The 27,984-nt window shown below is 33.6% G+C and overlaps 1 protein-coding gene across 1 annotated transcript; it reads left to right on the top strand.

Moving 5' to 3' along the window:
* The first annotated feature begins 1,405 nt into the window (after positions 1 to 1,405).
* Positions 1,406 to 15,526, top strand: RpL26 (ribosomal protein L26). Its single transcript, XM_085942254.1, has 4 exons — positions 1,406 to 1,436; positions 1,715 to 1,899; positions 10,488 to 10,628; positions 15,307 to 15,526. Exons 2-4 carry the CDS (start codon positions 1,732 to 1,734, stop codon positions 15,454 to 15,456), a joined length of 459 nt encoding a protein of 152 aa, XP_085798380.1. The 5' UTR covers positions 1,406 to 1,436; positions 1,715 to 1,731; the 3' UTR covers positions 15,457 to 15,526.
* Positions 15,527 to 27,984: the final 12,458 nt, after the last annotated feature.

Consider the following 27,984-nt stretch of genomic DNA (forward strand, 5'->3'; position numbering starts at 1 on the left):
GCAGTCTTTTGTATAGAATAGACCCGCAGAAGTATCAAAAATTATGCCAAGATCTTTCACCTGTCCTAAGCGAAGTTGTGCTCAGTTTACCAAACTTTGTGTGCATGATTCCTATTCTGATATCTGATATAGGTACCTATTGTATCACTAGGGTCAGATTAACTAGAGAAGATCTTCTTCCCATTCAACCAAAATATGGGAAACTCTTGACTTCTTGAAAGTCACCACATGCGTAGGTAAGTCAAAGATTCTATTGGCCAAGTTGACAGAGCTTGGAAGCAAAACCACCGTGGCTGATTAAGAACTGTGTTGAGTAGGTTTGTGTATAAGTTAAATGCACTAATACTTTTTTGTCCATTTTCAATTAATATTTTGGAACCTCAATATTAAAAACCAAAAATCGACGATAAACATTCGGCTAAAAGAACGACTACACCCACTAGTCGGTGGTGGTGTAAATCAAAAGAACATTTTTTTTCAGTGGAATTCGGCATAAATATTGTAACTCTCTAGAGTCTAGACCAAGCGGGTGGCACAGTCGATAATATTTGAGTAATGTTGAAAAAGAGCCTATGGGACTACATTACATTCTCCTCTTTGCCCCCCCCCCCCCCCCCCCCCGCCACCAATATTAAGTCCTGGGTGCGCCACTGACCCCTGCCATGCACGCAATGCGGTGTCATGCACCAAAGCGCGTACAACAACTCTTCGAGTGCACCTTGCCCATGGATCCAAGATGCGAAGACAGCCATATTAAGATACCGCCAACCTTCACCCAATCAAGGCAATCGTGGCATCACAGATATAAATGTGAAAGTCTAAACGGGGCACCCAGCAATGACAGATGCATCGGTAGACGGTTTTTATTACCCTTAGTGAGGGTCAGTTATGTACTATAGGTTATTATACTTACTTTAAAATTTATATGCAAACTTCTTGATAAATTTATATAAAGAAATTCAAATTAAGATTGTTAAAAGATTACTTTGAAAATGAATAGTATAATTATAAATACACAAGGTATCATAATGATATACTTAGGTACTTCATTAAGATATCATTTAATAATAAAGATTGATAATTATGTAATAAATTATTAACAAATTATTTATTTATTTAGCATTTTTTTCACTCAAAAAATATTTTGATTAGTTTAAATACTGTAGATGTGACTTAACATATTGGTGATTGATGTTTTGACCAGGCAAAATACACTGGATAAGAAAAAAATAATCCTCACAATATTTTTTACCTGAATTTAGAGAAATTAAAGACATTGTTCTGCTATTTTAATGAATTATTAATAAAATATTTTTAATTTGATATATTTAGTGAAAATATTTATGTCTATGGATTGGTATATTCTGCAAGTTCGTTAGGTTGGCCAAAATTCTCTGTGGTCTTTTCTTTCCGCCATACGTGAAGTGCGGCTGTCGGTAGGTGAATTTGTGTAATCCTAATTCATCTGTGTCAAATCATTACTTAAAATTGCCGGAATCTCGAAATTATACATCATTGAATAATATTTTACAAACTGTGCATCGAAAAAATGGCCTTTCATATACTTTTGCACACCTTCGACGTACTTTCGTTCCGAATTGTTGACAGTTCCATGTGTATAGTTTCGTGGTTAATGTCGTGTACTCCAAATTGATTGTCGGGAGTTTTCAGGACGTTGTTGCTCGTTTTTATAATTGTCTTACGTTTATTGCAGGCCCTAACAGCTGCAATATGAAGTTTAACAAAATGGTTACCGCCTCAAGGAGGAAAAATAGGAAGCGACATTTCACCGCTCCTTCCCACATTAGGCGCAAGCTTATGTCGTCTCCCCTGTCAAAGGAACTCAGACAGAAATACAACGTGAGGTCTATGCCAATTCGCAAAGACGATGAAGTTCAGGTATGTTGATTTTTTTTTTTTGTAGTTGTAGGTTATGTTAAAGTCAAACGTTTACTGACATTCAGTCACACCATTCAATAAACATTCACAAAAATTCAAATTGTTTTTGACTTCTAATTACTTCACTTTTCGAAGTTCTACATCACTGGTTAATTTTGTTGAGCTGAGTAGAATTTAATTTGGACTAATGCTCATTTTGGACTGTAATTAAGTTACCACCAGCTAATACATCAAATGAACGTCTCGCAAACAAATGTATTTATACAATGATGATTTGTAAAGTAAGTTTACAATCTGCATAGTACAAAATACTGTAATCAAAACAACATAGCCATGCTTCGCTACAGTTGCACATGTTTTCCACTCATGATAGAATACAATTGTGCACATAGTACAGTATGAAAACATTATGTTTCCGAACAATGTATCATTTTTTTACAGGCAGATGTATCTTGATCTGCGGTAGGTATAAGACAATTGGGTACAAGTCAGTTTACTAAAAGCCTGGCGGGAACAATGGCAATTTTCATCGCCAATTTTCGGCATTAATTCAACAATTCTAATCTAACAAATAATCCAGTATATCGGCTATTTTCAAAATTGGGTGCTTTTTACTGGTTCTCCGTCATCGTAATCTGTCAGTCGCCATTTTGAATTTTAGCTATCTTTTTGTCATCGAATTATAGTAAGCGGTCCAAGCCATTATAGTATTTCGGCAAAAATTATAGGACGTGTAGAAAATGAAAGTTTTTTGTTTGTCACATAAACGTAACGGAGAATTCGAGAAATTCCGATGCCCTGCTTAATTATAACACCTCTTATGACCGAAAAATGCTAACACCGGCCGCCGTCATTAACTGTCATGTTAGTTTTTTAGAGTAGGTATACAACGCAAAACCATGTCCATAGACTAATATCACACACTGAGATCTTATATTATTTATATTATACACCGTCCCTCGCTTCACGTTATTACGATTTAGTGTGATTGAAGTATGAACATTTTACTAACCTAACCGGCGAATTCAATTAATAAAAATTTTCAAAATTGTGGTATTTTTGACGTACTATACTTTTTTAATAGTACGCGGACGAAAATGTAATTTTCCGAATAGTACGCGAACCAAAACGTACTATAATTATAGTTCGGTTGGCAACACTGCGCTCACTGACAGATGACAGCGGCCGGTGGCGGAGAACCAGTAAAAAGACCCCAAAATTGTTTGCCGCTGGCTTCCACTAATTGGACAAGAATCAAAAATTGTGGTTAATGGACATATACATTTTTGCCAAAGAGACTTGGTGTTCATTAGTTATGTCTACATTTGTTCACTTCATCTTCCACTTCGCTTCAACTTTTAAATTATGGTTTTAACAACAATTAATTTTGCGCTTGCTTTATATTGAGTTTGAAACGCAATCCATTAATTACTGTCTTTACACTTGTAGGTACATCTAGTTTTAAAATTTTGACAGGAAACAATGTCACCTTTTTATATGCTGATTGTAATAGTATAATTTACCGTTATACATTCTTTGCGGAATCATTCGGTCGACAACACTGACGTGACGTACAGAAATCCATTGTTGGTGGAACTATGTGCACCATCACTTTCATCAATCACTAAAAACGGTCATCTTGAAGTTAGTCTATGGCAGACCAATGTGCGAAGTACACTATTTCTGCCCTGCGATGCGTTCGGCTAGCGAACGAAAAAATGCATGAATCTAAATATAACCATGCCTAGCTCAACATGATGATAACTCACTGTTACATTATTTTTACGAATTTGCTTTAAAAAATGGTGGGAATTGATCACAGAAGGCGTCAGTCAAAATTCATATAAACTAAATAATACCAAACAAATGTAATGAACCAATCACTAGTCATATTGAAAAAAAAGGTCATTCACAAAGCGAAACAATGCTTAATCGTGACTGTTATTACTGTGGTCGGCCGTAATCACAATTTATTTCTGATCTGTCAAATAAAGTATGATATTACTGTAGAAGTTGTCACTTGAATAAATGACTTCATAATAATTATTATATCTTATTTTAACATTTGAAATTTGTTATAGGTATATTAAAATTAGATATGAAATAATAAACAATGGATTGCATTACGTTTTATTGCTTAAATCTTTTCCAACAATGTACCTATCTTTTAAGACTTACAAAATACTATTTACATCTGCTATATCTATATAATAACTATAACTTTAATGGATTTAAATTTTCTACTATTCCATTTAAGTCATGTTTTGCAACCCGGGTTTCGCCTTTCGGCGTCTTCAGGTGAATTTAAATACAAATTCCATCAAGTGCCTTCGGTCGATAGTATTAATAATTATAACTTTTCATCAGATTGATTATTTCTTTTTGAAATGTTGTATACCTACCTACTATTATATCTGTATATAATACACCCACGGTGGCCGTGCGGCTGAAGCGTTCGACCATCACGCCGTGGGTCTCAGGTTCGAATCCTGGGTCTGGCAATTACATGTATTGTTTTTCAATTTGTACGAGTCAGAGTATGGACCTAATAGGTTGAGCAAGTGGCTGACATCCATTTCTCGGAAAATACAAAAATCTGTTAATACAAACCTCTACTCTGTGGAGGCCCATATGATCCTATTAGGATCGGACATGGTCGGGGAAAAAAAAATATATGTAGAATAATGTTAAAATATTATTTTAATTAATTTAACTCCACAGACCAAAATGTGTTTTTACCTATTCATTTTTGAGTGTTACATTAATCTTTTGATAAGAGAAATATTTCGTTCCATAGTGAAAACCTACCATTTGAAATGTAGTAAGTGTAGGTGTATGAATGCAAATGTCACCCTAATGCCGGGTCCACACTGGCAACATGTCGCCCGCAACCTTGTTAAATTTTACGATAACTAGCTGAGCCAGCTGGCTCTCGCCAGTCTGTCTCGCTAGGTCTTGCAGACAGCTTTTCATCATAGTGACTTGGTGTTGGATTTTAATATAATAATTGTAAAGTGTGTATAGACGGCGCCATAGTTGTCCCTTCGGGATGGATTTTCATTCACGTCAGACAATTGAAAATTTATCTGATTTGTCAGTTTTACGATATGCATGTCGTCACTGCAAATACAAATTTGGAGTCATGTGCGTAGTCTATTCTGGAGTCTGGCCTTCTCAATATCATCTGACACCATTTCAGGCTGCTAAGCCTAGCAAAACAGCTGGCAATCGCCGATTGCTACCACTGTCATTTTAATTTTAATACAATATATGTGTAGGTATGTGCATTTAAATATGATAAATAGTTATACATCTCAATCGTGATTATCATAAATAGCGATCCAATATAACGCGAATATTAATCTCTTTCGGGTCCCATTTACATAATAGAAAAAGGTTAGCAGCATAAAAAATAAATTTAAACATTATTTTGTTTCATTGTCTATAAAAAATAAATGCTTGGAGCCACAGAATAATATCGTAAAAATCATATTTTGTTTTAAAAATTAAACTTAAACAATATAGTTTCCCGGTGCGGGACATTCATATCGAGACAAATGTTGATAAATAATGAAGTAATACATATTATATCTGATAAGAATAGGAATTTATAAGACCTTAAGATGTGGAATCAGCTTAAAAAGGCCTTCATCCAGCAGTGGATTGATACAGGTTGATGACGATAATGACGATATAAAATCGCAAATTTAAAAAATATTGCAGTTTATATGACCAAGAAGAGTAGAATTAGGTTGGGATAACCTTCATCCAGCAGTGGATTAATCTTGGTTGATGATGATAATGACGATATTATGAATGGGAAAATATAATATCAGCAATTTTGATAAATATAGTAATTCATATGACCGACAGAAATTCAAACAACTTAGAGAGGCCTTCATCCACCGGTGGATTGATTCAGGTTCATAATGATAATGGAAATAGATATAATATATTATCACCGATTTTGATAAATACAGCAATTCAAATGACAGAAAGGAGTAGAATCAGGCATGGGAGGCCTTTATCCAGCAATAGATGGGTTCAGGTCAATGATGATAAGGACGATAGAAATAGGTATAATATAGTAGTAGAATCAGGTTGCGGAACTCTTCATCCAGCAGTGAATTGATCCTGGTTGATGATGATGACGATATGAATATGTAGATAAATGTAATATCACCGATTTTGATAAATACAGAAATTCATATGACAGAAAAGAGTAGAATCAGGCTAGCGAGGTCTTTATTAAGCAGTGGATTGTTTCAGGTCGATGATGATGATGATAATGACGATATGAATATGTAAATAAATATAATATCACCGATTTTGATAAATACAGCAATTCATATGACAGAAAGGAGTAGAATCAAGCTAGGGAGGTCTTTATTAAGCAGTGGATTGGTTTAGGTCGATGATGATGATGATGACGATATGAATATGTAGATAAATATAATATCACCAATTTTGATAAATACAGCAATTCATATGACAGAAAGGAGTAGAATCTGGCTAGGGAGGTCTTTATTAAGCAGTGGATTGGTTCAGGTCAATGATGATGATAATGATAATGACCATATGAATATGTAGATAAATATAATATCACCGATTTTGATAAATACAGCAATGCATATGACAGAAAGGAGTAGAATCAGGCTAAGGAGTTTTTAAGTAGTGGATTGGTTCAGGTCAATGATGATGATGATGACGATATGAATATGTAAATAAATATAATATCACCGATTTTGATAAATACAGAAATCCATATGACAGAAAGGAGTAGAATCTGGCTAGGGAGGTCTTTATTAAGCAGTGGATTGGTTCAGGTCGATGATGATGATGATGATGACGATATGAATATGTAGATAAATATAATATCACCGATTTTGATAAATACAGCAATGCATATGACAGAAAGGAGTAGAATCAGGCTAAGGAGGTCTTTAAGTAGTGGATTGGTTCAGGTCAATGATGATGATGATGACGATATGAATATGTAAATAAATATAATATCACCGATTTTGATAAATACAGAAATCCATATGACAGAAAGGAGTAGAATCTGGCTAGGGAGGTCTTTATTAAGCAGTGGATTGGTTCAGGTCGATGATGATGATGATGATGACGATATGAATATGTAGATAAATATAATATCACCGATTTTGATAAATACAGAAATTCATATGACAGAAAGGAGGAGAATTAGGCTAAGGGGGTCTTTATTAAGCAGTGGATTGGTTCAGGTATATGATAATGATGATGATGATGATGATGACGATATGAATGTGTAGATACATATAATATCACAGATTTTGATAAATACATACATTCATATGACAAAAGGAGTAGAATCAGGCTAGGGAGGTCTTTATTAAGCAGTGGATGGATCCTGGTTGATGATGATGATGACGATATGAATATGTTTTTAAATATAATATCACCGATTTTGATAAATACAGCAATTCATATGACAGAAAGGAGTAGAACCGGGCTAGGGAGGCCATTATCCAGCAGTGGATTGGTTCAGGTCGATGATATAAGAATGATAGAAATAGGTATAATATCGCAAATTTGTTAAACCGATAGTAGTAGAATCAGGTTGCGGAACCCTTCATCCAGTAGTGGATTGATCCTAGTTGATGATGATGATTATGATGACGATATGAATATGTAGATAAATAACATTAGAAATTCAATACTGTCAAGAATACAATCAACGTAGAGAGGCCTTCATCCAGCAGTGGATTTATTGAGGCTCGTGATAATAATGGCATTATATATAGATAGGTAGATTATAATATTATATCACTGATTTTGATAAATATAACAATTCATGTGTAAGTAAGGAGTAGAATAAGGCTTAGGAGGCCTTCATCCAGCAGTGTATAGGTCAAGATTGATGATGATAGAGATGAAAAAAATAGGTAGATATTATACAATATCACACATTTTGATAACTATAACAATTCGTATTAATTTCTTTCATTGTTTGCAATGGCAACTTTTTTAGTATGGAAATTAGTAGCCTAGGTAATTATTCAATAACAAAAATAGTGGGTGAACAGCCACAAAGAAGTATTTAAAAAAATCAAATTTGGAATGTCACGTTATCTATGAATGACGGACAGTGGCGGACACACCTGTCAGATTTTTATTTACGCAGTAAATTGTAGCAAGATTATGGTTTTTTCACCGGAAAAAAGTGCGCCAATGCCTACATTACGATATTTGAATAAAAATAATCGAATCCGTTTGTCAAATAAAGGATTAGAAGGTCTTAAGCGACGAAGACGTCATTCTGCTGTATGTTAAAAGAAGTATGGCGAATTGTATACGCTGTATGAGAAAATATCAGTTATAAACGTCAAGTACCTGTGAAATCATTGAAAATTTGTGAAATGTGGTCAATTCAAACGGTAGATGAATCGGTAGCGCACATTTTGAAGTGAATGTAAAAATAACAATAAAATGTCGCTTAAATGAGCCGTTAGTGAATTTTCCAAAATCTCTTAGGATAATAATATATAGGAGATTATCATAATTGCTTAAGAAATTTTACGATAATTGTCATACGTATCGTAAAATCTAACGAGGTTGCCGGCGACATGTTGCCAGTGTGGACTCGGCATAAGAATGCCAAAAGGAATCCGATTAGCTAAAAGCAAACGTTACTCAATTACGGCCAGAGATACTGGATCGAATATTGGATTTTGCTGACAGTGCCGGAAGCAATGACATTTTTAATCGTAACCCATCCCAATGACATTATTAATGGACAACGCACTCAATACAGTAGCTAGCAAGTAAATTCGCGCATAGTGACATTCGCACATGTATAGCTAGACGTCACGCAATTTCCATTATGCGATATCATGCATCGGGAATTTATAGCAATATCACCTTTATTGTAATGGTGTTAGAACAGTGCTTCTAGTGTCAATGTTCATTTGAGCGAACCATTCGGCAGACCCGACAAAAAGCATCGGGAATTTACAGCAATATCACCTTTATTGTAATAGCGTTAGAACAGATTATGCCATTCGGCAGACTCGACAAAAAAGTGAGTGTCATTTTTTTTCAGATGCTTGTCCATATTAATGTCATTGCATCATCCCAATTAATATTTTCAGGGTTTCTATAGATGTCAATGGCCTCCTTTATCAATCGTGAGAAATATCCCTTATTCTGACCCAGTATCTAGGTTTCAGTCAAATTTGTGTCCTGTACCCATCGAGTGCTCGGCAATTGCTGAATCGTGTAGTGTTCTAGTCGGTGTGCCCTCTCTTGTTCACTCACACTTCTTTACCGTTTAAGAAGTTTGATCTATATCCTTTTTCGGGCATCCGCGACAGCTTATTAACTGGCACACACCTGCTGAGTCTGGACCTAATAGGTTGAGGAAGTGGCTGACATCCATTTCTCGTAATAACAAAACCTTTTAATACAAACCTCCACTATTTGGAGGTATATATAATCTTATTAGGATCGGACATGGTCGGAATAATAAAAGTTTAGTAATTTATTTCAAAATATAACTGCAAATGTGGCCTTCGTAAAACTCATCCTTCACAACACCTGTGAACGATTGTCTTGTGCATGTTATTTTGTAGATTAAGTAACGACTCGCTTCCATTGGTTACATCTAAATTGTATGTAGTACATTTCACCGTAGCACAGTTTGCAGTGAGTTTTCTTATCGGAAGAATGACCGTATACTATACGGTCGTCTCTATAGCACCGAAATGAAAAAAATACATGTTCGTGGAGCATTGTAGACAATAATGTTCCTTCAAGAATGAAAACCTTACAAATAATCCAGTATATTGGCTATTTTCAAAATTTGTTTGGCGCTGGCTTCCTGTAAACCGACAAGAACCGTGTTTTATTTAGACATGAATTTTATCTCAGTACCATACGACCCAAAGAAGTTGGACTGTCTTTAATATACGACCATATATTTCCGATACAACATTTCACAGGAAATTTCCTGACACAGCTTCCATTAAGTACAAAATAGAAGTGAAATATATCTGTAAATGGAAGAGAAATTTGACTGAAGATTTGAAAAAATGCAGTCAAACGTATGAAAGTGACGACAACAAGGACCACGAATTTTCGTATAAATACTACCTTTCTAACTTCTTTGCATACAAAAGTCGCCCACATGTCAAACTGGACCGATAAATAGTGTTCTATACACCGTTTTTCTTCGCGTAAACTTAACCGCTAGTAATATCTTGTCTTATGTATACATTTGGTTGCATTGTATGATGATTCTATAAACCATTCACAGACGGTAGCGTCATGACTATGCGTGAGTCAATGACCCAAAGGTTTTCTTTGGGACGGAGATGATTGTTTAGTCTGAACTACAAACTGGTTAATTATTGGCTCTGACTTTGCACCGTGTATTATCAATTCATAAACATAATATGTACACTCGGGTCTGTTTTTTATGCGGTTTGAGTAGAAAAATGGGGGTGTGATGCAATATTGCAATTAGTGAAATCTTCGCTGACCCAATATTTAAGTAATGTGTCAAGTGATACATAATGTATGCATTAACAAATTCTTTGTCCTTTTTTCAGGTTGTACGTGGGCATTACAAGGGACAACAGGTGGGCAAAGTTGTGCAGGTGTACAGAAAGAAGTTCGTCATCTACATCGAACGCATCCAGAGAGAAAAGGCTAATGGAGCCAGCGTATACGTCGGCATCCACCCCTCCAAGGTATGTCAAACTCAAAATTGAACTTACGTTGACATCTAACGGAAGTCAGTCAGCATTAGGGCAATCTTTGATTTATCATGTACTACCCAAAACTGTTTAGTGAAGCTACACTCATCACTAATCACAGAGGTTCTTAAGCCATGAAATGCAGTGTCATCCGCTTCTATGTTTACCACTGATTTTTACCTTTCCTTGAATGACTTTGTCCTCATAATGTGGCCGAGATACTTTAGTTTTCTGGTTTCGATACCACGCAGAACTTCGCAGTCCTTTCCCATCCAATTGTTTCTCATAGTCAGTCCAAGGAATTTTGAAGATGCTTCTATACAGTCTCACCTCTCCAACCTCAACTAAAATCAGTTTCAATTGAACTGCTGTTTTCAATTAATTGATTAAGGAACATCTCAAAGATAATTACTCACAGACCTCTACTATTAAAAACTTCGTAACTTGTGATTTGGTGAAAATATCGCAATATCATGTGAATGTATAGGAAGCTAAATTCTGATGTAATTGTTACTTGTTTCAACATAATCTGCTATGACACTGGTACAATGTTGACACATGCTTATATGTAGTGTAAACCTGTGGCATACAAAGATTCAACTCCACCAAACATCGTCAACTGCTATTTATGGGTTTAAGTATCCCCAATATGCATGACGATTCGTATTTTATGTCCTTTGTTTGACAGTTTTTTTAATTCAGATTCATAATATGCCTAGCCTAGCTATAGAATATACACTAAATGATTTCGTCATTTTAAATCTAGTTTCTAAATTCAAACAATGAAAATAAAGAACAAATTCTCTGACATTGATTTCTGGTACATATATATATGTACACAAGATTTGTAAAAAAAAATCTGTGGATTTAGGGGCTTTTTGTGTTTGATTTTTAAATGATTATTTAACATATGGGTGCAAGAATTTTGTACCGAGGTAGATGTCTCTTCATCTATGACCATAGTGGGATTTATGAGATTTTCTAAACTAAATTAACCATTTTCACAGGTATTCATCTATTCAATTCTAATGATGGCATTTGACATGATGATCCAAACCATTCATCGAGTGGGAGTTTAAAAGCCTTGCCGCTCCCTGGCGACCTTAGGGTTTTCCTCTGGATGCTGGGGTCGACTTTGCTTACTCCCACAATGTAATAAAATTTGGCTCTGATCACTTCCGTCTTAATATTATCAGTTTGAGGAATGCTAATAGAACCATCGTCATTCAATGATAACGTTCAATGATAACGTAGGGTCTTTTACAGAATTATTGTGGGCATAAAGTTAACGTTTATCAAATTTTAGTGGAGTAGTCCTAAGCTACCCCAATACGCACGGCTCGTGGAATCATCATAAACACTAGGCTATGTAGGTTTTAATACAGTAATTAATCTAAATTACCTCTAGCTGCAAGGTGTATATGAGGCGCCGAGTCTCTAAACTGGCTCCTGGCGATTTTTCGATAAAATGAGTTTTGAATGTACTTAGATGCTCTATCGATAGATCTATCGACTTTTCCAGTTGAGAGTTTCAAATTCCTCCCAATTTTATCAAAAAATCAAAATGAATATTGACGTGAGTCGCCAAGCGCGCTCTTTGAAAAAATATGGAGTCGCTAAATTGTCTCTTCTTAACCGACCAATCAGACGCCGCCATTCAAATACTGATTTCAAACGTACGGTAAAATCTCTATACAACCGCGTAAAACCGTTCGCGTCTGTGCAGTGAGAAAGCCTTGATTTTGCTTCGTCTATTTGATTGTTTTTACTAATTAATAATGGATGTTTCATAAGTAAGTGTAACGGAATCTCTACCAGGAGAATCAAGGAAGCGTTTAAGAAATCCAGCTGGCTGGAAATGTAACGTGTTACGCCAAGAAAGGTATTTAAAAATTGACATTCCTAACATTAATTTTTGATATAGATGCTTCAATAATCCAGTGGTGTTTCATAATATTATTTTTTGTTTCGTACGCTTTTTTTGAATTATGCCGTAGATACATAATATTGTATATTTAGCGTGATGTAATTATTATGAGATCTCTAAGTACAGATTTTTAACATATTTTGCTTGTGTCAAAAAATAATATTATTGGGGCCTTTAATAATTGGACATTATTTTTTAATCACTTGATGAATTATAATAAATTGATTTATGATAACCGCCATAAATCTCATTATATATATTTACATAATATCTAAGTATAGTCATTATTTTATACTTTTGTATATATATTTTATTAACCTCTATCTTTACTTTTTATTTTCAAAGTTATTAATTATTGTATTTTTCATAATTTGTTGCAGATATTCATCTAAAAAATTGCCCGAGTATCCTCAGTGTAATCATGACACTAAGAACTATAAGTGCAGTTTATTAAATGGAACTGATATTAGACATTTCCATACTGCATTTTATGAAAAGGCAGTGAAACTTGCTCAAGATACATTTATAGTGAAGTATTGTAAAGGAGTTTCAGTGATGTCACACAGTGGGGCTGAAAGAAAAAAATCTTTTTAATTTTATAGTGACCTACCTACTTTTAATTCCTCTCTCCACCTTGGAACAACTAAATCATCAATGATTATGCTTTCTATGTATGTGTTATTGGGACCATCATTTATTCACATATTTGGTATACTTGTGTAATTTCTTGCTCGCTTCTCATTAATAAACACGATTCTTTATTCTGAAAAAATGCTTTTTTTCTATGTACATACATACATACCTACCGCTATAAATGCTAAAAAGATGCAATGTAAAAAAGGATTTACCGTGTAGTAGGTAAGTATGGTGAGAAAATATTTGTTTGGCAAAATAAATTCTAAAATATCTATATTAATTGAAATAAATACGGCCCGCTACTGAACAGTCATTTCCGGTTGACCTTATCCCATAAGTGCCAAACTCGACTCTATTGACATGTAACGTCAAAGTGTGCGTCACAAATTTGGCTCCTTGCGACAGCGAGTGATGCAAGTGTGCTCTCCGGACAATTAAAATGCATTTATTTGGAATATTGGCGCATATAAATTGAATTTGACGTTTTAATTTACTATTCCATATAAACCGGAAACTAGAAAATAACTTAAATTACACTTAAAGTTATCACACTGCCCATAAGAGTTTTTCGTGATTTACTCAAAACTCAAAAAACCCCCAGGAGCCAGTTTAGCGACTCGGCGCCTCATATCGGTTATTTAACAGACTTTTATGAGGAATGTTTAATTTACCATTGGTTCAACCTAATGGGCCAATGAGATAAGATAAGTAATAAACCCAAATTTAATTAATAAAACTGTGGATGAACAAAACAAATTTGTCAAAAAAAGAACATACATTCGATAGTTCAATGTTTTCTCAAGTCTTCATGCTCTCTAGCAACTGTGTTCTCAACCTATCGAACTATAATCCCTCTTACTAAATGCGAATTTTAAAATGCCATCTCTACACAGGAAACTGTTGGAAATCGAAATTTCTTGACCTACAAAGACATTTTTGTTAATAAAGACAAGTTATCGCTATGTATTTATGATTTTTAGTCAGTTTTAACACTAATTCACACTTCGTCCTTTCTATCGGCATGCTTGTTTGGATCTAGAGCGTCGACTCAGTGGCTGAAGCGTAAGCTCACGTCTACACTCGGCTCGTCTGCTGCACAGCCATAAATCAATCCTAGGAACATCGATCCGATGTTGAATACCTAGCGACAGTCGCACGTAATCTCTCGAAGCCTCTGGATGTGGCGAGCCGGTATAGGAATGACTAATTCATAGGTGTCCGTATGCATTCTGGTGTCTTCGACTCAGCTATGGTTTGTTGATTGCAGCACTAGATTTTTTTTTAAACTAAAATGTTGCATTCCAGAACATAGTACCTATGTAAGTTGGTTAGCTTGTTTTCTGAATATGTAACAACTACAGTCGAACTCAGTTATTATGATCACGGATATAACGAGGAAACATTCGTTGACATTTTAGTTTATGATTTTCTCCATACATTTATTCACTTTTATGAGCTACTTATCGGGTATACCCAGGATTGGATTACATTATGACACTAGATAAGTGTCCTAAGTACCTACCTAATTGGTGTTTTCGCCAACAATATTGAAAAACTATCCACGCATATGGTTGAAATTGCATGTAAAAAATCATGGTTTGTGAAGTCAGCGTTACCAGAGTTCATTACAATAAACAACTTCTTTTGTAGTTTATGAATGCCATGCTTGTTTCGGGGAAAATTATAATTGTGTATTTTTGTTTGGATTGCGACTTTTTGTGTTATGTGACAAGCTCATTCAAAAATACCTATTCTCTGATATAACGAGTAACACTTATAACGAGCAAATTCAGTCGGTCCCATCTTCCTCGTAATAACCAAGTTCGACTGTATGTATTTCACATCAATGTGTTCGAAGGTCTGCCGTACTTTATCCTCTGCGTTGTAAATCTGTTTGCTTCATCTTCAAAGTCTTGTGCCCATAACCAAACTCTTCTCTTATAAGATGACCACATAAAACTGTATGTTAGATGGTATCGAATTCTACTGTTAATATTTATTTGCCCACTAGAATAAGCACTCGGAAACCAACTTTTATTAATTTTTTTATATTTGATACCAGCAAATCTTTGAATCGATAAACTAACTAATGTATAATTTCCATTCCAGTGTGTGATCGTGAAGTTGAAGATGGACAAGGACCGCAAGAAGATCATCGACCGCAGAGCCAAGGGCCGCCTGGCCGCGAAGGGCAAGGACAAGGGAAAGCACACTGAGGAGAGCGCAGCCGCCACGGCCACCGCCATGGAAGCCTCATAAACCCGTTGCCCCCTATTCCCCCCTAACCTGTAATTAAGTTACGACAAAAAATATATTTACAAAAAAAGTGCACAGTGCGTTTCATTTTCAATTTACCCTGTCAAAACTCCTTTATAAACCAGTATGAAATCTTGCTATGTTTACCTTTTCCTGCGTTAAGATTTTTGTGATTCCAGGAGAAAGTTCTTACGTCGACACCTGTGTAAATGGTCGGAACTGCAAAATGGTAACTTTTCGATAGTACGATTTTGATAAATTTTAATGACGCCACAATGTTAATTTAAATGCAGGAATCGTATTTTTTTAGTTTTGCCTGTAAAATAATATTGATCAAATTTTAATTTTTGTTAAATAGTATCATTTTATTATCATTAAAATTATTAAATAAAAGCAATAAGTCAACATCAACATCTACGTTGATGTGAATTTTAAGAAATCTGAGAATACATAAAATTAAAATATATTACACATTGCAGTTTTCAAAATGCATTAACTTGCAAGGTTTCCCAAACTCCAATTATTTTTAAAGCACAAAAATATAAGCGAATGGAGTTCTTAATGTCTTGGGTCTTGAGTTGCAAATTTTCATATTATCTGTCACAATATAAGAAAGTAAAATTCTTATAGTTGTGATGTCGAGCATGTTACTGGGCTTTGATATTATTATAGGATAATAAGAAAATGGCTTGTTTTGACACTGGTATTATACTCTTCTGGTAAATTCGCAGAACATCTGTTCACGTGAACATAGTTTGGAAAACCCAACGACTACTGACATGGATAGACACATCTTCAAATACCAATTCACGCTAGTAATATACACATTGTTCCTAGTGTTCAAATCATTAGTAAACCAAAAATTGCTTGGGGCTAGGGAATCCAATCCCGAGCTAAAATCCTGATTTCGTGATTACAATTTGACGATCCCAGGATTGGCATTTTTTTCAATAGTTCATGATATATTAAATTTCTATATACAGTCGAGCTTGGTTATTACTATCACGGATGTAACAAGGAAACATTCGTTGACATTTTAGTTTATGATTTTCTGCATACATTTATTCACTTCTTTAACAAGCAACTTATCGGATATACCGAGCTAAAATATCGAAAATTTTCTTTAAACTGTTAATGTGTTCATCGTTTAAAAACATTTCTACCCTAAGCAATAAAATCCGACCGGACAGGATGCCGCTGGGATCGCATTACATTTGACACTAGTTAACTGTCTCTTATTGGTGTTTTCGCCGATAATATTGAAAAAGTATCCACCCATATGGTTGAAATAATTAAAGAATCCAAGGTTTGTGAAGTCAGTAGGTACCTAGTGTTCATTGAGCATTAAAAGTTCTCCGATATAATATTGTGCACTATTTAAATTTTTTTTTTCGCCACTTGCTCAACCTATTAGGTCCATATGAAAAATAATTAAAAAACAATATGTGTACTTGCCAAACCCCTGATTCGAACCTGGAACCCGCGATGCATAAGCCGCACGACCATTGTAGGTGTTGAAATTAAATAATAGTAAACATATACAAACTTTTGTTCGCAAACATCTGACAAAATAGACTATATACATTTACCTGTGTGGAATTAACCCGTTGTATTATCTATTTTCATATGACCCATAAAATATCCGAAAATTATAGATAAATGACATACTTTTTGCGTTTTTAGCAATAAGTGTAACTCCGCGAACTTATTCCTATCTTTCACAAGTAATAATTTCTTCTTCCGATACGTCTAAATACATATGATAATTTTTAATAAAACTGTTCCCTGTATTATCCTGTATCTAAATTCGCTTCAAACGTTTGTCAATATTTTCATTCTCAATGCTGATAAAAAAGGTCAATAACCTTGGTAACATAGATTTTAGATTTTAGAAAATATGATTTTTTAACATGTGGTCCATAATATCTGGTCTACTAGTTAATATAAAAAGGTCGTGTCAATAAATTTGCTCTATGACTCGATCCGACTCATTTCATCAGGGCTGTCGAAGACATAAATCATAAATATTTATAATTTTAAATTTTTATTTATAATATATCGTCACCGTTCAGGCAAAAGTCACCAACCCTAAAAACATAGTTTTGAGATATCGCAATTTGAAAGTTTGAAAATGCAGGAAAAATCAGATTTTAATGTTTTGAAGGTTTTATCTACATTAAATTATTTTTTCATGTCTTCTTAATAATTTATTTAAGGTACTTTTACTTGTTGATGCTAATTAAAACATCTGGAAGGTTTTAAAGGAGGCAAGGTAGCTCAAATTATGGTTTGGTGACTTTTGCTTGGTAATAATCTGAACAATGTTAGCCAAAAGAAGCATCAGTAAAACTCACCATCCATAGTATAGTGACTTTTGCTTGTATATTTATAACGAAGGATTTTTTTTTATAGAGTCAATAATGTCTATTCACCTATAATGACTTTTGCTTGTTAAGATTTTGTCGAAAGTCATTTAGTGAAAAACAAATAATTCGGATTTAAGCAAAATTTTACTAACTAATGTACCGAGGTGAGTTTTGCATCTTAAAGAACATAATTTTACGCTTCCGGTGACATACTCAACTCAAAACTGCCATTTTCAGGGTTGGTGACTTTTGCCTGAACGGTGACGATATATTATTTAAGTTTTGTGCATCTAATGCCGGGTCCACACTGGCAACAAGTTAAGTTGCTGGCAACCTCGTTAGATTTTACGATAATTATGATGATTATCGTAAAATTTCTTTTATGCAATTATGGTAAGTATCGTAAAATTTAATGAGGTTGCCAGTGTGGAAATGGCTTAATATCCACTGTGGTTCACGTAGTGGCAAGGACCTGGGGTTAACTAATTCAGGAAGTCAACACCCATGATAGAATTTTTTCCAGTTTTGGTTGCATTATATTCCAAAACTCTTCTGTAAAAATCGTTTCCGATTTTATAAATGGAAATTTCTCGGTGTACATAGTAAACAAACCTACGAATAAAAAAAGACAAGAAGGAACATACTGATTCATCGCAGTAAAATCTGGCAATCAAATTCGCTTTTTTGAAAAGCGACGATTTTGGTAAACAAATATCACGTGGTCTGTACGTGTGCGGCAAACTTCGAATGTGTTTGTAATTTTGTGTATTTTATGTTTGTGTATCACACATTGTCGGCCTTTCTGATAGCCGTGATTTGTACACATCTTCCTTCCTGTCTTTTTTTATTCGTAGAAACAAACAGTATTTTTTATTAGTTATATGAAGTTGGCCTTGAATCTGTAATAAAATAATACACAATTAAAAGATTTTGAAATAGAAAAAAACACATTTCCAAGCTTTCAGCCGTGCTCACTCATGAATGTCATTCGTCATTTAGATAAGTATATACACATTTTGATGTTATCTTGCAAAGTGCGATTGTAATGTTTTCAAATAATAATTGATATGGATTAATTATACCATCATATTATTTTCTCGAAATCATAAACATACTATAATAGTATTTGAGTATCAACCTATGATCAATTTGAATTGGGTTATAATAATAATATACCCGTATATATATCAATAGTATGTTTACTACAAAATCCACCCAAGTTATCAGTACGTACTTGCACAGGTTTGATTAATAACTCTGATGAAATTAACATTTTAAAAATATTAATTTATAATATTATTTTGACAGCCCTGTTTTCTGATCGGCGTACATCTTGCAGGTGTTTATAAAATAATAATAATGTTCAGCGGCAGACAATATCAATAATAACAATGTTTCTTGAAATAAAATCTCTGATTAGTGATTTTTGCGAAAAGATCGATTTAAATTAACGTACTTACGACGCCGAGGTCCTTTTTATACTAAATTATATTTGAATGTCGAGCTCTTCAGCCCCTCCTTAAGTGCGTTGCAATAAAACTTGGGATACATGAATACTTCATTTTTTTCTATGCAGTGAACTGTTTTTAATAAACAACAGATATCACAAACTGAAAATTAAAAAATATTTAAAATACATTATTTTTTAAAATCTCATATTTTATACTGGTTGGGTAAGGATTCCTGCTATTTATTATATGAGGCGTCTAATTCCAAAAAGCGATAAGTCCACATTTGGTCAAAATCGAGAAAAAAATATGTACGTATTCTTTGTGTAATTACACAATATGTATTGATCGAAAAATTCCAAAACCCTATGAAAAGAAAAGAAATATTTTAAGTCTCGACTTATTACAAATAGGGCCACGTCCGTGTTTCATATTATTTAAAGCTTGGTTAATTTCACGTGTGTTTAAGTCAACGAATAAAGAAACGTTCAATATTAAAAATGGCGTCTCCCATACTGTAGCATCCGGTAAATTCATGACAGTGCCACGGAAATATGTGCCTTATGCAGAAAAAAAATTATATTTATTACATTTAAGAGTTTATCGGCTGAAAAAAATTGTCATTTGGTTCTTTTGACATAGAATACAGCGTTAAAAACTATCTCACGTTAAAACAAATAATTGAAGCTTGAAACATAGAATCGTTTTCCTCAAGTATCGAATTGTGGACATGTCGCTTTTTCTAATTAGATGCCTCATATTAAATATGTAGATAATTTCTTTCTTAACACATTTCACACCAGAATTTTCTAACATGAGAAGTGTTTGGGTGCCAATGTGTTAAAATCTCATCTTTGTCAAAATGTGATGGGAATTTTTGCTCCTCCAAAATTGCAGGCTTATCTTAATTAAGGTGGCCTTCATAATCCAATACACTGGGGGCAGATTTGATTCCTTATGAGGTCACAATGTTTATGTAGATTTCTGCGACTGTTTCACTTAGCCGGCTCTCACATCTAAATTCACCTCATCTGCCCCAGACACAGTGACATCCTTAGACAAAATGCTGCACCATTTTTTATACAGTATTTTTATCATCCTTTCATGACTCCAATATCCAAGAAATATGTTGTATGGATACTTCACCTTTTGTATGGATACAACTTTCAAAACTCGAGAGTGACTGGCAAAAATATATAGATAAATTTATTAGGTTAGTATGTACCTACCTATAATTAAAATATAATTCGCAAATCTGCACGTGTCATTGCTGGTCATCAAGGTCCAAGAACAACGGAAGTAAACTAGACATCGCGAACTCAAGAAAAAAATTATATTCCTGTTAAACCTTTCATGTTAATTAATACATTTTGTTTTGAGCTCAATTTTTTAATGAAAAGATATCCCGTTATTACTAAGTTTAGGTACCTATTTCTATATACACCTAATGATTATCTTTGGTTTGCCGCCCTTCGAGCAACTGCCACCCCCAAGCGACGCTCAATCTGCCTACCCCCATGGGACGTCACTGCCCAGACATAAATCAAACCTTCCAAGAACGTCGATCTGGTGTTGCATAATATGAAGACCGCGTACATCCACCTAGCGACAGTCAAACGTAACGTATAGATATTTGGATGCCGCGAGCCGGTGTAGGAATGACCAATTCGTAGGTGTTTGTATGAATCCTGGCATCTTCGACTCACAGCCCGAGAAGCATGCAACTTGTCGATTGCAAAAGTAGATAGTTTCTTTCAAATTAAAAAGTCACATTCGACCAATCTGCGGAACCAAATCTCCATTTGGCAACATGTGTTTTGTGAATAATGATAATTCGACACGTTGCAGGCAAGACGAGTTTTGATGTGAGAGCCAACTTACAGTTTACAACTACTATACACTACTGTCATTGAGCTACCTATTAAATTGTTAAAAAGAAGAAAGTCGCGTTAGAAAATATCCAATAGTGAATATTATTGACAGAAAATTGGCCCCCAATTTTGTTTACCGTAGTTTTTTTTACAGTGGCAATACAAGGGTATCCTGTCCAGTCAATGAACCAGATTTTTTTACGTTGTCAATACGAATTAATATAAATATTTTTCTACAGTAAAATTCATTTATAGTAGTAAATGAACATTTAAGTACAAATGTTTATAAGATTGAGTTTAATCTTGTACAATTGACAATTACATCGAATTTCTACTAGAGGTGGAATAAAAGAATGATATGAAATGAATAGCAAAAATGCCATTCGAATTATTATTAAACAAAATAAGGAATATACAGTTGTACTTGGTTATTACTAGGAAGGTTGGACCGGCTGAATGTGCTCGTTATAAGCGGTACTCGTTATATCAGAGAATAGGTATTTTTATTGTCGGCGAAAACAACAATTAGACACTTAACTAGTGTCATAAACGTAATCTGTCCCCGGCGGCATCCTGTCCGATCGGATTTTATTGCTTAGGGTCGAAATGTCTTTAAACGATCAACACATTACCAGTATTTTAGCTCGGTATATCCGATAAGTATCTCGTTATAACAGTGAATAAAAATGTACGGAGAAAATCATATACCAAATGTCAACGACTGTTTCCTCATTACATCCGAGATCTCGCTATGTCCGAGATTGTAATAACCGAGTTCGACTGTAGTTATAATTATGACAATGTCGATATTATATAGACATCCCAATTCATTTCGTTTCAACCATGTCCGATCCTAATGGGTTCATATGGGCCTCCACAGAGTGGACGGTTTGTATTAACTAACTATATCTGAGATAAGAATAAAGTAAGACACGCAACGAATTGAATAAAAAAGAAGTTGGAGGTAAGAAAAAACGTAAATAAACATGCGAACAAATCTTGATAAGCAAACCCAAGGACAAAATAAGTGACAAATTAAAAAAAAATTGTAAAACGTAAGAAAAAAAAATAGAATTTGAAGTAAAGAAGTAAGATTACATAATATTCTAAGAAAAAGACAGAACGTTATTTCTTTGAAAAAATCTAATGTCGATTTTAAAGAACAGTGCAAGATAAAATAAAAGATAGTTTTATTTATTTTACCTATAAATGTGTAAGTGAAATGGATTTGGAGATATAAAAAGAAACCTTTTTGGCCCAGTGGTTTCTAGGTGTGGACTTTTGTAATTCCCTGAAGATCTCGAATAAATAATTAAAAATTATCAACACCACCTCTTCCTAGGTATCTACTATGATTGAAAAGTAGATCTTAATTTTTTGTATTTATGGTTGCTTCATAAAAAAACAATATTTACGACTTTATGATGTAGCAGATAAATGAGCAACTAAATAGTGATCCAAATATTATGAAAAGTTCAACTATCAAAGCATCACGGCATAAAATTAGTAATACCACGGTTATACACAATTTATTGTACCTACCTATTGTTATAATTTTCTCAGTTCATTTAATCGTTTTTAATTTAATTTATTTTCAAATTCACCTCTTATGTGTTCATTCACTGAATTGTTTACCCTATATTTTATGGAGACTAATAATAACTTCTATTTTCTACATACTAAATTATCAACCTCCACTTTTTGACAGGGCGGCATACAGTTATATAGGCACGTAGATAATAATTTTAAGGCCGTAGACAGGAATGAACGTTTGATGTCCCAAATATAGTACAATAGTATGTATGTAATTAAAGTTAGGGTACAAGTCGGTTATCCTGGATACAGCGGCAAAGACATTTTGAAAATAGCCTATATACTGGATTATTTGTTAGGATTACCTAATCTAACTTAAACTAACCCAAACTAACAAATAATCCAGTATATCGGCTATTTTCAAAATGTGTTTGCCGCTGTATCCAGGATAAACATATAGAACAAAAGTTAGTGAAGTGGAAGTTTGTCAAGGCTGTTTTGATCGGATTAATTTGTCTTTGAATAATATTGTGACTAGAAATTTTAACAATTCTTATTATTTTTAACATTGTATATTGTTCATAATTTTCGCGACTACCACGTGAATAGACGATTTTTTTTTTACTTATAACATTTTAAACACTTAACATAAATATGGATAAATTGTACAGTTACTAGACAAAGATTAAATTTGATGTGTGTCAGAAGTATCTTAGGCATTTTCGCTCGTATGCTTTCTTTATATTATTATGAAACTATATTTATTTTTAAAATCGCTTTATAAAAGGTAGGTACGTCAAAACAGTAATAAATATCTGAAATAATTACACAACACTATTTCAGAAAGTGGAGGTTGATATATGTAGTCCATTGACATATGCTCCAATATCGCAAACAAAAATTATTGACAGCAGAATTAACACAGTTTTTGTCTTCGTACCTGGCGAACCTTTATTTTCAATGTATGTGTGTGTGTATGTATTTTTTAATCTATGCAAGCACTGTTTCAAAAATAGTTCGATTTATTTCCGCGTTAGCAGCATATGTCGATAAAGTCTTGTCAAATATTCATTTTATTTACAATCGATTCGTTAATATACAAAAATACAAGATTAAATTTAAATAACTAGCCTAAAAATTATTAAATAATATTTTTAATAGAAACGCTAATCGTTTTTTGCGATAAATTACGTCTGAACCGAGATGTTTCGATTTTAATTGCATGCTTTCTAACCTCTAAATCGATGTTTTTTAAATTTGAAAAAAAAGATAGAAGGATATAATAAATTCCAATTAACGTTTAGCGTTTCCCTAGGTAATAGATTTACGTACATTTTTATCGTAATTTTGATAATAAATCTTATGTCATTCATTCTTACCACCCGATAGAAATGTACCGAATTTGACACGTATTTTTGGTATATAGAACTCCACGATACATCTTAATTTTTTATTTTATTTTTCTCATTACTTTTGAATATATATTTACCGATTAATAAACTTTTATAGCTATTTTTCGATAACAACTTTACCTAGAGACATCACCTTAAGAAGTGTAACAGTCAAATATCCTGAGGCTTCGGTCACTAATTTTTATCGATTTTAATGTGGATAACATGAATTATCATTTCAAGATATTCACAGCAAGATAAGAAAAGAGCTATAAAATTTAGACCCCGTTTTAGGAACCCACGTAAGCTCTACGGAATATATTTATTTCTGATACAATTTGGTTGAACACAAACTATTGCTCTCCAACGGCAGGTAAATTCTACACTTCAAAAGAAAACAACTTAAATCCATTGAGAATATGAAATGGGCGAATGTTAAATTCTCATTAACTGAAGGGGGTGTTTTACCAGCAAGGCTGACTAAAGACAGGCCCCGGCGCTGAATTGCAGTTACGATGGTAGTGAGTTATTGATTATTTTCGAATGCACATCCTGGGGTAATTATCTCTCGGAATACGACATAACACAATGATATTAATTGTGTTAAAACACTGCACAATATCGTGTGGTTACTGTCTAAAGTTGGCAAGTCTCGAAATCATGTTACGAAGTAATTGCAATTTGAAAGTTTGACATGCCCTTTAAAATCAGCCATACAGTGGAACCCCGATCTACCATTCTCGCATAAATCGTTCATTTTTGATACACCCATAAGAACAATGTTAAATAATCCCGCATTAACCGTTCCCCGATTTATCGTTTTCCTCAACCTAAGGTCCCTTAAAAACGGTAGAATCGGGGCTTCACTGTACTGCAAATTTCTTTGTACTTTATGTGCATGTTCTATATATCAGGCGATTTCTAGCATACATATTTATCAGGCAACACAGAATTATTAATGGGAACTGAAATACCTAACAGGTGTGGAGTAACGGGCTACCAATCCTGTGTGTGGAAGAATATGGGATAAACTTACGACACATGTCAAGAATACGTCATTCTAAGCATGTCCTTCGTTCTGACGAATGCTCTCGGTTTGACGCTGATTCAATATTGGTGTATTTGAAAGTTGCAACACACACTATTGCACGTAGAGGATGTTTTCTGTGTAGGATTTATAACATTGACATTTAAAAAAGCGGCATTTCTTTGAATAAGAATTTTATGTTTAATAAATATAATTAATAATATTGATAAATTTCATATTGGCAGTTCATGTCTGATAAATTCATATTATCAGCAGTAAAATTCACAACATAAGAATATAAGGGATACATCTTTTTTTTGTTGACTTAATCTAAAAATACAAGGTACGATTATTTTAAAACTAACAGAAAAGAATTATTTCAGGCATAACTTTTGTGAATCAAATTTGATTAAATCATAGTGAATGAATGAAAGAAATTTTAATATTATGCAATTGTTACCATAAATAAACGACAATAAGGGAAAACCGATATATGATTACGCGCCCTAAGATAATTTATAATGTAAGAATTTCTGACAGACCCTCCCTTCTCCCATTAAGCTGTGACATCATAAATATGGACAACTCCAAATATACTTGTCATAGGTACATAGTAATTATGTCCTATTTGTGACAATTTTCTTGTATAGAAAACTATCTTTTTTCTCAAAAATGTGGAACTAATTAGCTATGTTCATAAAATATTAAAATATTAGTTACGATTACAGACCCAATAAACCCAAAGTATTTAAAGGAAATAATAAATCAATTCGCACCGTTCGTGACAATTGGCTAGTTTGGTTCAGAAAATTAATTCTCGGAGATTCAGGACATAATTCAGGTAATATACACCTGTAGAAACTAATAATAAGACTGGCCATATTGATGAAAGCAGAGAATTAATTAACATTATAATTATAATTTATTTCATAGAACACCTTAGAATTTCGTATAATTCAAGTTCACAACCAATAAATCTTATCATCGATCTTGAATAATCCAGCAACCATAAAGTAAACTAAGGGCCGGTGAGGAAAATATTGATATTAAAATATATCAAAAGTGTGATGGCAAACGGTTATAACTGCTGTTTACGCAATTTTACAAGAGCAAAAATAAAGTTTTGAAAAATTTTATATCAAAATAAGCAGAATTAGCATCCCACACAAACCTTTAATCATTTATTTTAAAAAGATTGAAGTTTTTTTGTTATCTTGCCTTTATCTTTTTGCTAAAACTATACCGATACCGTGTTAAAAAAACGTGTAAAAAAAGTATACACTAAAATACTTTAAAAAATGTAAGGTAACAAAAATTATTCACTATGTTTTAACACACTCGGGCCAAATTGGTCTCCAACATGCATTCAGAGTTGATGGCTTTGAACCGTGTTATTTCAAAATCATGTAAAATAAAACCGTGTAAAAAGGGAGTTCGAGTTCAGTGTACAGATATTTTTTAACGTTACTTTGTGACCAATAAAGTTGCAGCTCTAATATTATTTTGTCATATCAAAGAATGTATAATTTGAAACACATTATGGAAAAAAAACTTAAAAATTGCAATTATAACCAGAGGTGAGTTGGAAATACTGTCACCAGTTTGTGTCCTCAAATTTCGGATGAAACTACCCATACTAAGTATTTGTGGCCCAATAAACTTATTCCAAAAAACTTGTGATGATATCATCGCGAGTCGCTGTTCTGTGCACTCGCCAGTTGGTAGACTTTCAACACTATTGACATTTAATGCGCACAAACGAAATAGCACTTGAATATAGGTATATTTTAATTTATTAGTCTATTGCGTTCGAATGTATGAATAATAATAGGTCATAAATTTTGTGTCGCAGCACAGTGGTGAGATGACGCACAGGCTTAGGCTTGTTATATACCGCTCAAAACATGTTTAAAATTTAAAAAAATCACTGTTATTCATTTTGTTAACAATAATATTGTAACCTAACAGAAAAACAACTCATAAATTAAAAATTTTATAATAAATGGGACTTTTCGACAAGCGGAGCTCAGCGTATTTTTAGCGATTATATTGAAGCCGATACACAGTCTGAGTTCCCTGAGCCGATACGTATTTTAAAATACTAATAATATGGAGTTGGTTTTAGTTTCAGTTGAGTATGAAACTTTTGTCACATACGCACGCCAAACGATCGATATAGTATTCCAAGTATTTTGGAACAAGTTTATATACTAAGTATGTTTTTATACTGGTAGTAAGTATACGTAGTATTCAAAATCAACCAGTTTTCCCACCTCTAGTTATAACCGCCTGCCATCACAGTACGTACTGAAATAAGTAATGAACTTAATTTTTTGGTTGTGATGAATTTTATTTCTTAATCATGTAACGAGATTATAAATTCTAAGATACTTGATATTTATATGGAGAAGAGGCTTAGGGTCATATGCATGAGATTCCCATATACTTTATAGGCTAAATACTGCTCATTTGTATGCATGAGCGCAAATGTAAACCGTTGGTTAGTGACGTCATAATGTGTCATGGCGTCCATATAATGGCAAACTTACAAAATTTCATTCGCTGATCATTAATATAAAATTTTGAAATTGTAAATGTGTCTGAAGTGTGCGAATGGTACCATATAAATTTAATAATTATAAATGAATAATTATGAACTTTAAATAATTTATCAGTTATTTTATCACATTTATTTTATAATTCTACTGCACGAAAGGATAAAGTATTCCCAGTAAACATTTCCATTTGGTGGCAATACATACAGTTATTTTATGACTAACTTCACTTCTATTATGAGATGTCAAAACGGAATAAGAATAAATGAATGAATGAAATGAATAAACAGCACGACTAGGAACTGTTTTTAAAGTTCGCAAATGTTTTACAGAGTCTACA

Source organism: Rhyacophila brunnea, unplaced genomic scaffold, assembly GCF_057557595.1.
Source record: "Rhyacophila brunnea isolate RB1 unplaced genomic scaffold, BYU_Rbru_1.0 scaffold_14, whole genome shotgun sequence".
NCBI lineage: Eukaryota > Metazoa > Arthropoda > Insecta > Trichoptera > Rhyacophilidae > Rhyacophila > Rhyacophila brunnea.